Source organism: Sinocyclocheilus grahami, unplaced genomic scaffold, assembly GCF_001515645.1.
Source record: "Sinocyclocheilus grahami isolate Dianchi unplaced genomic scaffold, SAMN03320097.WGS_v1.1 scaffold264.1, whole genome shotgun sequence".
NCBI classification, from domain to species: Eukaryota; Metazoa; Chordata; class Actinopteri; order Cypriniformes; family Cyprinidae; genus Sinocyclocheilus; species Sinocyclocheilus grahami.
This window is the reverse complement of record NW_015505443.1, coordinates 1861221-1876086: the sequence shown is the minus strand read 5'-3', so window position 1 is coordinate 1876086 and position 14866 is coordinate 1861221. Positions and strand designations below refer to the sequence as shown.

Genomic DNA, 14866 nt, shown 5'->3' with positions numbered 1-14866 from the left:
AAGTCGCAGTTACTTTTTCTCCTTTTTTTAAAAATTCCACGACAGAAATTGGCTTCCATTACAGAACGGACTAAGAATAATAAAAAAAGTAACTTTCAGTAAAAATTATTTATTGAATCAAATGCCACAAAAAAAAAACATATTACATGAACAATAAAAAAAGCACTTTTGAAATATTATGACAAATAAAGACAATAACAGCAGTAGAATTCAACATGTATAATTTAATCTAATTTTATTCTTTTTCATTCACTCATTGGGATAATAAACAGCTTCCTGTCTACACAGCGGTATTGTGAACCTCAATAATAATAATTTCTTTAAAAATGTCCAGGTCTATACAGTACGTCAGTCACACAAAAGAGCTTAAACTAGAAAAATAGGCTTTGCCAGCTTTGAATACACAGGCATTCAGACAAAGATACTTTAAGAAGCTTGAACCAAACAAACAACTAGACGGTCCGTGATTTCCATATCCAAATCTACCATTGCAGAATATGATTCATATTTATCTTTGTTCTGTGCCGTGAGCCTCATAAAATTTTGTCTGAAATGAATAGCAGACATAACTGACTACTAAATCACATCACAGCATAGAAGTACAATATATTTAAATAAAGGCACCAACAAAACACCTTGTTCCTCATGCAAAACATATTGCCGTCTATTTAACCAGTACAAAAGTCAGAGAATATTAATTAAAGGCTCATAATGGAGCTCGAGGCCTTTGTGTAGTAAAATGCAACTGTTTTCTTTTCCTTTCTTTATCATTTTCTTCAGCTATAATCACCATTTGCATGCCCTAAGCTAAAGTATTAATCAAAAACATTTAAGATCTTCTTCTGATTCTCAAACACCAGGCTGATCCAGTTCGCTGCTATCACAGAAAACAATTTATTAACGATCTGACGAGCCCCTGAGGTGAATAAGCAAATATTTACATGGTCAGAGCTCACCCACAAACCTCTGAGGAATTTCTTTCTAGATGAGACGTTAATGTCTGGATGGCAGGCGGTCTTTGAGAACTCCCTTTGATGCATTAAATATTTGTGCTTTAACATCCACAGGTGTCCTCCTTTGAGATGAGATGAGAGATCTCCATCTACTTGACCTATTAAAGGAACGCATCTCATGTTGCTGGAGACTCCTTGAGGATGGGGAACCAGGAAACCTACATCTGGAAGTCTGTCCCGAAGTGTCTGATTTGGGCATCAGTCATAGACAGGTAGGTGGTCCTCATGCTGGGCGAATACTGCGGTTGTAAAAGAAAAATGAAGAAACAGAGATGTTAATGGGGTTCGACATTAGATACTGGCATGTGTGAAAACCACAGTCAAAAGACCCTCAAGCCCCATTCACAAACACATACAGAGATCTGCACCGAGAAAAAGCACTCATTTTCAATAGGAGTTGATTTTTTTTTTTAGCAAAATGACCAGCCAAAGTGACTTGAACATGAGAATACTAACTTCCCAGCAGAACTTGAAAGCAATGCGGGTGTCAGCAAGATGGAGGAGTTACTGTGAGCAATTTCACTGCTCTATTTGATTAGTTTCTGCCCTTGTACTGGAAATAATAATAATAATAAAAAATAAAAAAAAAGTAATGCCTGGAAACCTCCAGAAATAAAATCACTGTATGTGTGAACAGGACTTCAGGTGAGGAAACAAGGTGAGTTGGAAAAATACTGATGAATTTTTGGCAAAAGACAACAGCTGTACAAATAGCCGTAAAAACTGCTCACTGCTTACATTTTAAAGGGATGTACAGAATGTTTATGGAGTGGGGAAGGAAGGAAATGAGGACAAACAGGGCAATAGCATGTTGAAGGAAGGCAAAACCATTGTTGGGGACAGGGGCGCACTTACTGTTTCTAAATGTCTGAGGATATAACTTCAAATGTGATAAAAGACATGAAAAGAACTCAATTAGCTGTGAAATATCATTGTGAGAATACAGTGTCTTGACAGTTAAAAATGAAGTTGGGAATCAGTTCATTAGACCAGTGGTTCCCAACCCTGGTCCTGGAGGCACCCCAACACTGCATGTTTTGCATGTATCCTTAATCAAACACACCTGATTCAGGTCATCGGCTCATTAGTAGAGACTCCAAGACCTGAAATTGGTGTCAATGTAAGGAGACATGTAAAATGCGCAGTGTTGGGGTGCCTCCAGGACCAGGGTTGGGAACCTCTGCATTAGACTACGGACTGTCCTGTGATTAGTTTTACGCCTTCTGCAATGCATCAACCAACACGACTCACTAGATGATCCTCTCAAATACACCCTTTCACTTCTGATTCATCTTAGACCTCACAATCTGCACAAGCCTGATGGAGTCAAATTGAATTAAGACAGGACTGTTTTTAATTAATTTTCATTAATAATTTAGTATTAGTAATTAATAGTAGTTTCTCCTTATTCCCTTTATAACTGCAGGGATATTTTCAACTATAAAAAGGAAACATTAGGGGGCAGTAATGCTCCATGTCTGCTTTCAGCTTCAGTTCTCCTGATCTTGTACACCACAATCAAACAAAGCAACCCTCAACACAGGTTACATTAATTAAATCTTAATGGATCTGATACTTATGCCATAACATTCACCATAATTAAGAATTATGATGAATATACTCCATACCGTTCAAATGTTTGGGTGCGGTAAGATTTTTAAAAATGTTTTGAAGAAAGTCTCTTATGCTCAGTAAGGCTGCATTTATTTGATCAAAAATACAATATACACAGTAAAATTCTGAAATATTATTACACTTTAAAATATCAATTTCCCATTTAAATATATTTTAAATCTAATGTATTCCTGTGATGCAAAGCAAAGTTTTCAGCATCATTATTCCAGTCTTCAGTGTCACATGATCCTTCAGAATGCTGATTTTCTGATCAAGACACATTTCTTATTATTAGCAATGTCTTCCGCAATATTTTTGTGGAAGAAAGTAGGTCATACTGGTTTGTAACAGTGCTAAAAAAAATCAGCAACTATCTCAAGATATGATACACATCGTAATGTATTAATTGGATTCCAATTTGAACTTTGCTTTATTTTGTCCAGTAAGACATGGTATGAAGTTGAGAATTTTTAGTAGTTTTAACCAGTTTACACTCATTTAGACCTACCTCTTTAGAAATTTTAACAGAACGTACACGGAAAACAAATTCATTAAATAAATAGAATAGTAATATTATATATAATGATTTATACTTGTATCAGCAGAGTCCTAGTGTTGAAAGACATGAGGGTTGAGTATATATTCATTTTAATTTTTGCAACAAAACAACACATTAACAGACCAATGGTTGATGATACAGAAACCATCAAACATACAGAAATATAGTAAAACTGTCAGTAAATGGAAGATTGAAATCAAAATACCGAAGGTGGTGGTGAACCGCTCCCAATCAACGGGACGTTTTCATAGCGAGGATTTCTTTCAAATAGCATGGACTGGTTCCTGCCGGAGAGGAAGAAAGGGAAGTGGGTCAGCATGAAAGAAAACAACAGTTCTCTCTCTCTCTCTCTCTCTCTCTCACACACACACACACTCACATGTACTCTGGTGTGCTGGATGTGGCTGGCAGCGGAGGATGCAGACTCGTCTGGCTGCCCATGCTGCTGCTGTAGCTGCAGAAACTGTGAACTTGAGCTCGGCTGGGGTTATACGCCGTGATGCGTCTTGACGGGTTAAAGGGGTCCTCCTCATCCATATCATCACAATCCCTGTCCCTGAGGACAACCAATCGCACGTCAGCTACACCGGTGGTCTCAGTGCCATGCACTGCAGTGACACAACAGGAAGGTGGATGGTACCTGATGGCGATGAGGGCCCAGGCACGTGGGACGGCACACAGCAGGGCACAGAAGGCACAGGCTGCCAGCAGAGAGAACAGGCACAGATACAGGAGCCCCTCCACACCATCATAGCAGATGCCCAGCAGAGCCTCCAGATAGTCCTGCAGGATCAGAAAGCTGTTAGATCAACACAGGACCTAACAAAGTCCCCCCAAAAAATTTGTTTTTAAGTAGTTTGAGATAATCATTTATTATTAATTAGAGAAAAAAATATCGCTTATTAATATTTGAAAAAACAGAGACCCCTATAATACCAAGGTCATCATAAGAAAAATAAAACTATGGTTTACCTTTTCGAAAAATAATAATTATGATTACATACATTCAAGGTATAAGGAAAATATCTTTTTAGTTGACAATTTTAAAGACATTAAATTTAATATTTGGTTGGAAATGGCTAAACTTTTTTTTTTAAACAACATGAAACCAACATAAATATAAACAGTAAAAATATTTGAAAAACTTTGTCAAGTGGTGCAACCAACATGCAGGAAAAATGCCAAGGTCATCATAAATCTCTTCATTAGATAATTTTACCTTTTTATGAAAAATCAAGGTTAGTTCAGATTATAAAATGTCATGTGGTGCAACCAAAAATATTATGTATGAATTAAGAATTCATGATATTTGTAAAATAAATGAACACAAATACTATTTATTAAAAAAATAATAATAATTAAAAAATAAAAAAAAATAAAAATATATATATATCAGAAGAAGAATCAGAATGAGTTTTTATTGCCAGGTATGTTTACACATACGAGGAATTTGTTTTCATGACAGAAGCTTCCACAGTGTAACAGAATGACAGTGACAGAACAAAAACACAGATAATAAAAAAATAGAAAAATAGAACAAGTAACTAAGGAATAAAAATATACAAATCGACAATTGTATGTACAGGTATATAACAATAGACAGTTGTATGTACAGGTATATTATGTGCAAATTGAAATGTAGACTGAGTGTGTGTGTTAGATAAATAAGTGTATGAGTGAATAAATAGTGTGTGTTCCACAGTTATTGTCAAGTGTTCATGAGATGGATGGCCTGAGGGAAGAAACTGTTCCTGTGTCTGGTCGTTCTGGTGCTCAGAGCTCTGGAGCGTCGACCAGATGGCAACAGTTCAAAGAGGGAGTGTGCTGGATGTGAGGGGTCCAGAGTGATTCTGCCAGCCCTTTTGCTCACTCTGGACGAATACAGTTCTTGGAGAGAAGGGAGGGTTGTACCAATGATTCGCTCAGCAGTCCGGACTACCCTCTGAAGTCTTCTGAGGTCAGATTTGGCATTCATCCGAGTAAACAAGACAGATGGAAGTTGGCGAGTGAAGGACATAAAAAAATGGACTGGAGCGCAGCCCAGGTCATCTAATACATGGACCTGGCCCTCCACCACCCTCCTGGACTGTGTTATTTCTAGAGTGTCTGGAAGCTGCTCCTTCGAGGGGGGGGCAGATTGGGGGGAGACTCGTACCTCCAAGTCTCCTATGTGTGTGTCACGAATCCTGCCCATGGACTTCCATCCGCTTGCCACCAGAGATCACACTTCCATTATATTGACTGTCATACTACACAGACTTCCACATGTCACCACAAACTACATTTCCCAGCATCTATTGCATTAATGACAGACACAGCTGTAACCAATCTAAAACACTTTATAAGCCATGGTTTTCCTCTTTCAAATCGCAGAGTATTGTTTAGCATTTATGCTGTTTAGCGTAGCTACTTTACGGAGCCTGTTCCCGGTCCTAGTTTGAGTTTCTAGTTCTAATCTAAGTCTAGTCACGTGATTGCCTGTTTCCCGATTACCTGCCTGTCTTGGATTTCTCTCTCATCTTGTCGTCTGGATTCTGTTCGCACCTCGCTTGGATTTATTATCTGTCTATGGATTACTCGCTTGCCTCAACCTTTGGATTAAGAAAAATCCTTATTTGGCCGGGAGAGCAGAATGAGTTTGTCTGTTTTGTTGGGTAAAGAGCGGAGGTTCGCCAGATGGTATGCTAGGCAACGGCGTCCTGAATCCGCGCTGTCTGAGCTTCACGAGCGCACCGGCTCGCTTCCCCCGTCTGCGCGTCCTGAAGCGCTTAATCAGCGCCACAGCTCCCCCGACAACAATGTCCAGCAAAACATCCGAATAGTCGAAAACCGGTGAAATATCGGGTGGTGTGTACTTCCGAATGTCCAGCAATTCGTCTCTGGTGAAACTGATTGCAGGGATATAACTAAAGACAGGACAAACTAACAAAAACATAAAAATAACTGCAGAGCACGCCACGGAGGCAGCCATCAGCATCGGCGCCATTGTGCATTATCGTTTTTATATATTTAAAAGTCTTCTAATTAATTTTTGTACACTTACATGCACTGAAGGTGTAAGGAACTTTTTTTTTGATGTTCACTCTACATAACATTTCTGTTGAAAATGGCATAAAAGCTCATAAAAAGGCATAAAAAAATTAAAATCAAACCAGTTTTTAAAAAGAATTCCCCTGTTCATGATCATGAACACTATTATTTGTCATCGAGGGCAGTTTTGGGTTAAAAAAAAAACAGTGAACAAGACTGGCGATAGCTAGAAGTCTGACTATTTGAGACTGACAAACTGTTAAAATATATTTTGAAATTAAAATGTGACTCACTTTATGCAGACTACGGCAGTCCAGCAAGGCGGTAAGCTGATGCAAATTGAACTCTGAGGAGTTCAAGATCCGTTGAATTCCTAGAAGATCTTTCTGAAATGATTCAAATTGGGAAATTATTGTTTGGAGAAAAGGAGGTACAGAATGTGACGCAGAACCCTCTTTGACCGCACTCTCACCTCTGCGGTGGGAAACACTGCAACAGAAACCTGCAGCAAACCTTGCACCTGTATCTGCATGGTGGTTAAAGACCTCTGGAAGACGGTCAAAGACTGCAATACAGAAACAACAGCAAATCAGACAAACATGTGACCTAAAGCGGTCCATCCACTGATCTAAAGGATTTCTACACAGACATGCGATAGATTGTGCCTTCTGTTAATGCAATGACTAGTGAAAGGTCAGTAATCCCTGCTGAGGATATGTATTTACATCTGGATTTACAGTTATTAAGGTTTTAAATTTGGTTAATGGTTACATCGGTCTTATACATCTGCTTTATGACATTCCCCCAGAACATTTACTTTAAAAGATCATCCAAAACAGCAGCTTAACCAGCACAGAATAAAGTCTAAATCAGTGGAAAAGCATTCACGAGATTCCCACAGGCAATGCGAGAAAGCCAGACAAATCTAATTATCACAAAACTACAGACAAAAGAGACCCCCTTTGATCATATCGCCTATTCATAATTTAATTAGCCACGCAGATTTTTTTACAGAAACATTATAATGGCTTTAACATGGGTATTTGCCTCAATTAGAAGTCAAATGAATCTGTAAGCTCCATTAATTGCTTGTGTCAGGAGTTGTGGGAGGAATTGAACGCTGACATGCCAGGGAATCGTTTACCTGCTGGAACGGATTGGGAAGACTCTGGCTGCAGTAAAGGTAATAGTGCACTATATCTGCAGGGGACACAGAAACACAGTGAACATTCAAATGCTTACAGTCTGTGCCATTAAATGAAACTGAACTAGCAAAATGGCTCATTTGGAAATGATTATTAATCATGAGCACATTAAAGGAATAGTTCACCATAAAATTTTAATTTGTTGAAAATTGACACACCTTTACACCTCAGATTCAACAATGGATCCTGTGCAGTGAATGGGTGCCGTCAGAATGAGAGTCCAAACAGCTGATAAAAACATCACAATAATCCATAATAATCCACAAGTAATCTACATGACTCCAATCCATCAGTGAATATCTTGTGAATTAAAAAGATGTGTGTTTGTAATAAACAAATCCATCATTAAAAAATTTTAAACTTCAAACCGTTATATCCGGATAAAATACAAAGTCTTCTATCCATAATATTGCTTTCTACAGTGAAAAGGTTGTCATAGAAATATGCACAGGTCCAGCACCATTTGCAAGCGAAAACATTCCAAAACAGTTCTAAACAAATATGTCGGTGGATTTTGATGGAGGACTTTTTGTTGGTGGACTTTTCACAAGAGGAAGCGTTATTATGAATTATGGACTTGTATTTTGGCAGAGCAAAGGTTTAAAGTTAAAATGCCTTAATAATGGATTTGTTTCTTACAAACTTACAAAGATTTTCCCTTCACAAGACGTTAATTGACAGAGTGGAGTCATGTGGATTACGGTGATGTTTTTATCTCTCATTTCTGACGGCACCCATTCACTGCAGAGAATCCACTGGTGAGCAACTAATGTATTGCTCAGAAATGATACATTTCTCCAAATCTGTTCCCATGAAGAAACAAACTCATCTACATCTTGGATGGCCTGAGGGTGAATACATTTTCAGCAAATTTTCATTTTTGGGTGAACTATTCCCTTAACACATGACCGCCCACATAGCAGCTATTCAGTATTAAGCCACCAATCACATTAGAGATCGTTTACATATAGTTTTTTTTCCCTCAAATAAGTTTTATTGAAAGTCAAAGATTTTGAAGATGGATTTGCGATCTTGCATATTTTGTCTCTTTTACCTGTACAAAGAATACATTACAATACAATCAAAATTAGAAAAGAGAAGAAAAAAACAACAACATCACAAACCATCCCTTACCAGACCTGTTTACATTAAATTGTAAAGTATGATGAAGAAATATTAAAACATTACATTAACAAATGATGCATTACTCCATAGGGTTTCCTAGATAACAGAAAAGGGTGCTAGATTTTGTCAAACTGCTCAAATTTGCCCTTCAAACTGTATCTAATTTGTTCCAAATGTAAAGTAGAAATCATCTCTCCAAGCCATAATTTGACTGTAGAAGCCTCATTTTTCTTCCAGAAAAACAGTAGTAACTTCTTGGCTGTAATTAAACTGTATACAATAGGTTGTGTTGTGCTCCTGATAATGGATGCATATGTTCAGAAAGTCCCAGAATGAAAAGTGCCGCATCCAGCAGCATTTGCACCCTAAAAATCTCTGAAAGCACTTCAAAAAATTCCATTCCAATAACTCTGTATCTTGGAGCAAAAAATTAAACTATGGGACAACTCAGCATCTACTGAATTATATTTGTCACAAAGAGATGAGACATTTTGTAAAATTCTATGTACTTTCTTTTTTGGATAATGTAGTCTGTGAATGACTTTAAACTGAATAAGGCAGTGTCTAGATTTGATAGAATGTTCTTTAATATCCTTTAAACTCGTCTGCCAAGTTTCCTCAGAAAATTCCACTCCTAGTTCTTTCTCCCATTCTTCCTTAAGAAAACTTGTTGAGGGAGGATTGTAGAAGATCATAAATGATTGATAATGCTTTTTTTACTTCCTTTACACTGATCAAGACACTTATCAATAATTAAGGGTGATGTATTATCCAATGAAGGTGTATGATCACGTGCATAAATCCTAATCTGTAGAAATCTAAAAAAAAATATTCTGGGAAAAAGTTCTGTTGCAGCTGACTAAAGGATACCAGAGCCCCATCATTGCGGAGCACTATGATCATCCAACCACACTGAAATTAGTTTTATGTAAGAAGCCCAGTAATAAAGACAAAAATCTGGAAGTGGCAGACCTCCCTCCTGTTTAGGTTTACAGAGATGTGCCTTCTTAACTCTGTGATATTTATATTCCCACAAGAACGGAAGAATAATCGAATCTAATTGCTTAAAAAAAGAATGTAGGTAGAAAGATTGGAATAATCTGGAATAGATACAGTATCTGTGGTAAGAAAATAATTTTAATTGCATTTATTCTACCAAATAGTGAAATCGGGAGTGCTCTCCAAAATTGTATATTAGCTTGCAATTTGGAAATTAAAGGGGTAAAACGGGCAGAATAATTCCAAGATAAGTCAATTTTTCCTTTGAGACTTTAAATGGAGAAGATTGTATCGAAGACGTATCTTTCAGTCCAATGGGCATTAGCTCACTTTTATATAAATTAACTTTAAACCCTGAAAACATCCCAAAGACATTAATAGTATCCAAAATAACAGGCAGACTCACATGGGGTTTGGTAATATATAGCATATGTATATAAAGATATTTTATTGACTGTATTTAAAGTGTTAAAGCCATGAATAGAAGGGTCAGAATGAATGTATTGAGCAAGAGGCTCTACAGTCAGCACAAATAAGAGAGGAGAAATGGGGCAACCTTGCCTAGTCCCTTCTTTGGAGACTAAAGGGACCAGACAAAGTATTATTAGTTAATACCTGAGCTGTAGCACTTTTATACAAAATTTTAATCCAATTTATAAATTTATCACCCACATCAAATTTTTCTAGTACTGAGAAAAGTGTCATTCCACTCTTATCAAATGCTTTTTCAGCATTGAGAGAGATTATTACCAGATTCTCTTGAATAGCTTTGGAGAAACAATAAGGCGTTTCAGAAAGGCGGGGCATAGAGGAGAAACAATAATGTACAGTATGTGGAAAATAATAAGTTTTTTAACCTTAAACCGCATAAACACATTTCATTACACCAAATACACAAAATAATGTTCTTTTTAGCAACATCATATGACCCCTTTAAAGGTACAGTAGTAAAAACGGTTTCATTCTAAATGTGAGAGTGTGGAAAATGATTATGACTAAATTATGACTGTTTTTGGTGCAAGAAACCTTGACTACCATATAGGATATGTCTTTAAACAGCTGTGTTAAAAACATGCGGTTCATGAAAAACACAGGCATATAGAGAGCAATGATATATTACTTACCTGCACTTAAGGAGTCTTTGGTTTGATTGACAATGAACTTGTCAGGAGAGACACAAAAGTCACTGGTGCCCTAGAAAAGATCAAACAATAAGCTCACAATTACAATTCTGCAGAATCTTTTAAACATTTACATTTAGTCATTTAGCAGACGCTTTTATCCAAAGCGACTTACAAATGAGTACAATAAAAGCAGTCAAAACTAACAAAAGAGCAACAATATATAAGTGCAAATGACAAGTTTCGGTTAGCCTAACGCAGTACACGTAGCAAGGTTTATATATATATACTGTATATATATATATATACAGTGAAATAAGAAGATAAATATAGATAAAGTAGAATTAAAATAGAAAGTGCTAGAGTTAGAGGGTCAAATAAAGGTGGAACAGATGTGTTTTTAGTCGTTTCTTGAAGATGGTTAAGGACTCAGCTGCTCGGATTGAGTTGGGCAGGTCATTCCACCAGGAGGGAACAGTTAATGAAAAAGTCAGTGAAAGTGATTTTGTGCCTCTTTGAGATGGAAACAAGAGAAAGAAATTGAAAGTCTCATAGCATTTCGTAAATGTTGTTGCAGTGTTCACACATATTGGACAGTGGTGTTTGTATCAAAAGGTGACAGGGTTTCTAAGACCTTTGCTTAAAGTCAGGACCATATGAGGTGATCAAAGAGGGGCTAATCCTATTGCGAAGATCAGTGGATGGCCTGGCTTAAATTAGTGGCTGTCAGCAGCAAGCCAGTATGAACTATTACCTGAGATACTGAAAAGGGCTCAAAGAAACCTGAAACTTTCTAGAGAGAAAGTGTCATGAACACTGTTTCTAATTAAACAGCTGTGCACTGACAATCTTCTCACTGACAAAACTCTAAAAGCTCCTTCATGCATTCAGACTAAAAAGTGACAAACTGGATGGCAAAACCAACCAGATTTTAATTTCAACACAAGACCTAAGGATGCCTTTGGGATTTACGGGACATTTTTATCAATCATTTCCTATAGATTAGGTTAAGGGTGAGGTTAGGACTACTGTTGTTTGCTGGACCAAAACGTTGTTGTTTCAGGACCAACATAAAATGCATCCAGCTTGGAAAAACCAATGTCACTGGTGTGTATTTTAGATTTTACATACATTTCAGACTACATGCATTAGTGTGGTCACTCAGTAATCATATGAAGAATCAGTAAATCAATTAAGAAATCAATTATAAAATCTGTAAATCAAATAAATCCACTATATAAATTGTGACATGTCTAGACATGAGGATAAATGGATAATTTAATAATAATAATAATAATTAGAGGTGCTGAGATCCTCGCCGTCATTTCCAACCGAATTTTTTGATGAAGGCGCGGCCCCGACGACCTGGACGACCAGCACAACAGTACCCATTTGGAAGGGTAAGGGCGACGTCGCGGAATGCTCCAACTACCAGCCGATTCGCCTTTTATGCCACACCCTGAAGATTTTCAAGCGAATCGTGGACGCCAGACTACGGCAGATCGTCACTGTCACGCCGAATCAATGCGGCTTTGTCAAAGGCAGCGGAATGACGGACGCCATCCACGCCGCCCGGCTCCTCATAGAGAGATACCGGGAGAAGAACAGGCGAGTCCACGTGACCTTCCTGGTTCTCGAAAAAGCGTTCGACAAAATTCCGCACAACCTAATCTGGCACGCCCTCCGGTCCCACAACGTGCCCGAGGCCTACGTCCAGGGGATCCAAGTGCTTTACCGCAACGTCACCAGCGTGGTCGGAACATCACCATCCTTCCCCATCACCGTCGGAGCCCATCAAGGATCAGCCCTCTCGCCGCTCCTATTCATCCTATGCATGGACACGGTGACGGCCGACATCCAAACTTGGCCAGCGAAGACCATCAACAGCTACAAGACCAAACGCAGCAATGGAAGGCCCGACTGGACAAGTACGGAATGCGGACCGAGTATTAAGAAGGCCGAGTATATGGAATGTGGGCCTCAGACGAACGGAGCCATCAGCATTGACGGCAAAGATCTGAAGGCGGCGACCAATTTCAAGTATCTCGGATCTGTCATCAGCAGCGACGGCGACGGCGACACCCTCCCGGATGCCCGAATCTGAGTCAATGCTGCCTGGATGAAATGGCACCAAGTCACCGGCGTCCTGTGCGATCGATGAATGCCCATTCGAATGAAAGCCAAGATTTACAAGACCGTGGTACGTCCCATAGCTCTCTATGGATCGAAGTGTGGCCGGCAACATCCAAGCACGAGCAGGACCTTCACGCAATGGAAATGCGAATGCTGCGATGGTCTCTTGGTCTGACCTGATGGGACCACGTGACAAACGAAGACATCAGAAAGGGGATGGGCATCGCCCCAATCGTGGAGAAGATGCGAGAAGGACGACTCCGGTGGTATGGCCATGTCGTAAGAAGTGACGAAGGATCGGTGACGAGAACAGCACTCCGACTAAGCCCGCACGGCAAGTGACCACACGAAAGGCCCAAGAAGCGATAGCTCGACCGTTTGAAGGACGATATGCGGCACGCCAACATCGACCCAGAGGATGCTCTGGACCGAGCCAAATGGAGACGGGCGTGCAGAACAGCAGACCCTGCACCCAAGCGGGAAAATCGCTAGGACAAAGAATAATAATAATAATAATAATAATAAAATAATTTAATAAAAACATTGATAATTTGAAAAAATATTCAATTTGCAACATAAATAATATAATTGACATTGTCATCTACAGCTTTCTGTATATACCTATTTATTTGTTATTTTATCAATTGATTAATTTTTTGATTTTGATATTTCAGAAGATTTCATTTACTTAACATCATTTCTGAATTCTGAATTATCATAATTTAAATTACTGATTGATTCCTACACTGTTTTTTCCCCCTTTTTTTCCTCAAATCCATTACAGAGTGGTTCACATAGGATCCCAATAGTAAATTTCCTCTGAAGAGTCACACAGTTCCTGCAAGGTTTGTTTCCACTCTCTCTTACTATCAGTAACAGGAGGGAATCGGTGTAGTCAGTCACTGCTGGAGTAATCCACTTTACTGCAGGGCCTGACCTCTGTTCTGACCCCTCATTGAGTAGTCTTAAGTTCTGTTCCCCACAGACATCCCGACTGAAGCGTCGGCTCCGACATTAATCAATGTAGAGCTCAGGTCTGCCTCATAAATAGCTCCTCAAAGACTAGAGCTAAAATAATTAAGCCAACTCATTGATACTGTACCTCATTTTTTTTTAATTGAATTTAGAGATATTATTTAGAAAGTAAAGATTATAGTTTCTGTTCCAACTCGATTTAGAATAGCAAAATAAACAGACTTGAGGAAGTAGGTAAATCATATTTGCGGTTGACAGCAAAGACTGTGCATCCAATCAAACTCTACAATATATTAAATTCATATGTCTATAAGGAGAAACCAGTCTAATTAAACAGATTAATTCAAGTCACTTAGTTGATTCACAAAATAAGGATTCAGGAATCAAACAACTATCTTTATTAGTGAGTCACTAAGTGATTCCCACAGATTTGTTCAAACACACCAATCTGTTCAGAAACAAAATGTCATTTTGCTGTAGCTTTTTGTTGGCGATGTTGAATCTAAAATGTAAGTTAGTCAATATGTATGTCTTATTTATTGAACTGTATACGAGCAATATCACTCAATCATTATATTTGTCACGAATCCAGTCCATGAACTTCCGTCTGCTTGCCATCAGAGGTCACCCGTCTCCCATTACATTGACTCTCACACCACACAGACTGTTACACATCACCCTGGACTGCATTTCCCATCAACCATTGCACTGATTACACGCACACAGCTGAATGCACTGATCACACACACACAGCTGAATTCAATCAGACATGCTACATAGCCATGGACTTCCTCTCTCTCTCACGGCCGAGTATTTTCTAGCGTTTTTCACTCTCCAAGTGTTAGCTACTTCACCAAGCCATTCCATGTTTATGTCCTGTTTGGTCTCTAGTATTGTTCTGCGTTTTCCACTCTCCTAGTGTTAGCTGCTATACGGAGCCTGTTTATTGTCTTAGTTTTGTCTTTTTTCCATAGTTCCTAGTTTAGTTTAGTCTTGCCTTGCCTGTTTTCCCGTGTATATATCGCTGTCTTTGTTTTTGGATTGCCCTGTCGTTTTGACATTTGGACTCTGTTTGCCCATGCCTGGACCTTT

General features: G+C 38.6%; 1 protein-coding gene across 2 annotated transcripts in view; it reads right to left on the bottom strand.

Annotated features, from left to right (window-relative positions):
- Positions 1 to 209: 209 nt before the first annotated feature.
- The window catches only part of ttyh2l (tweety homolog 2, like), a 54392-nt gene continuing 39735 nt past the window's right edge, over positions 210 to 14866 (bottom strand). Inside the window, exons 7-15 of one of the 2 annotated variants that reach the window (XM_016290887.1) lie at positions 10670 to 10739; positions 7361 to 7416; positions 6689 to 6781; positions 6510 to 6602; positions 3827 to 3969; positions 3566 to 3742; positions 3392 to 3470; positions 1869 to 1893; positions 210 to 1252 (exon numbers count right to left, since the gene is read on the bottom strand). In XM_016290887.1, the coding sequence (XP_016146373.1) occupies positions 1212 to 1252; positions 1869 to 1893; positions 3392 to 3470; positions 3566 to 3742; positions 3827 to 3969; positions 6510 to 6602; positions 6689 to 6781; positions 7361 to 7416; positions 10670 to 10739 (777 nt within the window). In that variant the 3' untranslated portion in view covers positions 210 to 1211. The remainder of the gene's footprint in view (positions 1253 to 1868; positions 1894 to 3391; positions 3471 to 3565; positions 3743 to 3826; positions 3970 to 6509; positions 6603 to 6688; positions 6782 to 7360; positions 7417 to 10669; positions 10740 to 14866) is intronic. The other variant, XM_016290885.1, reaches the window with a different exon arrangement.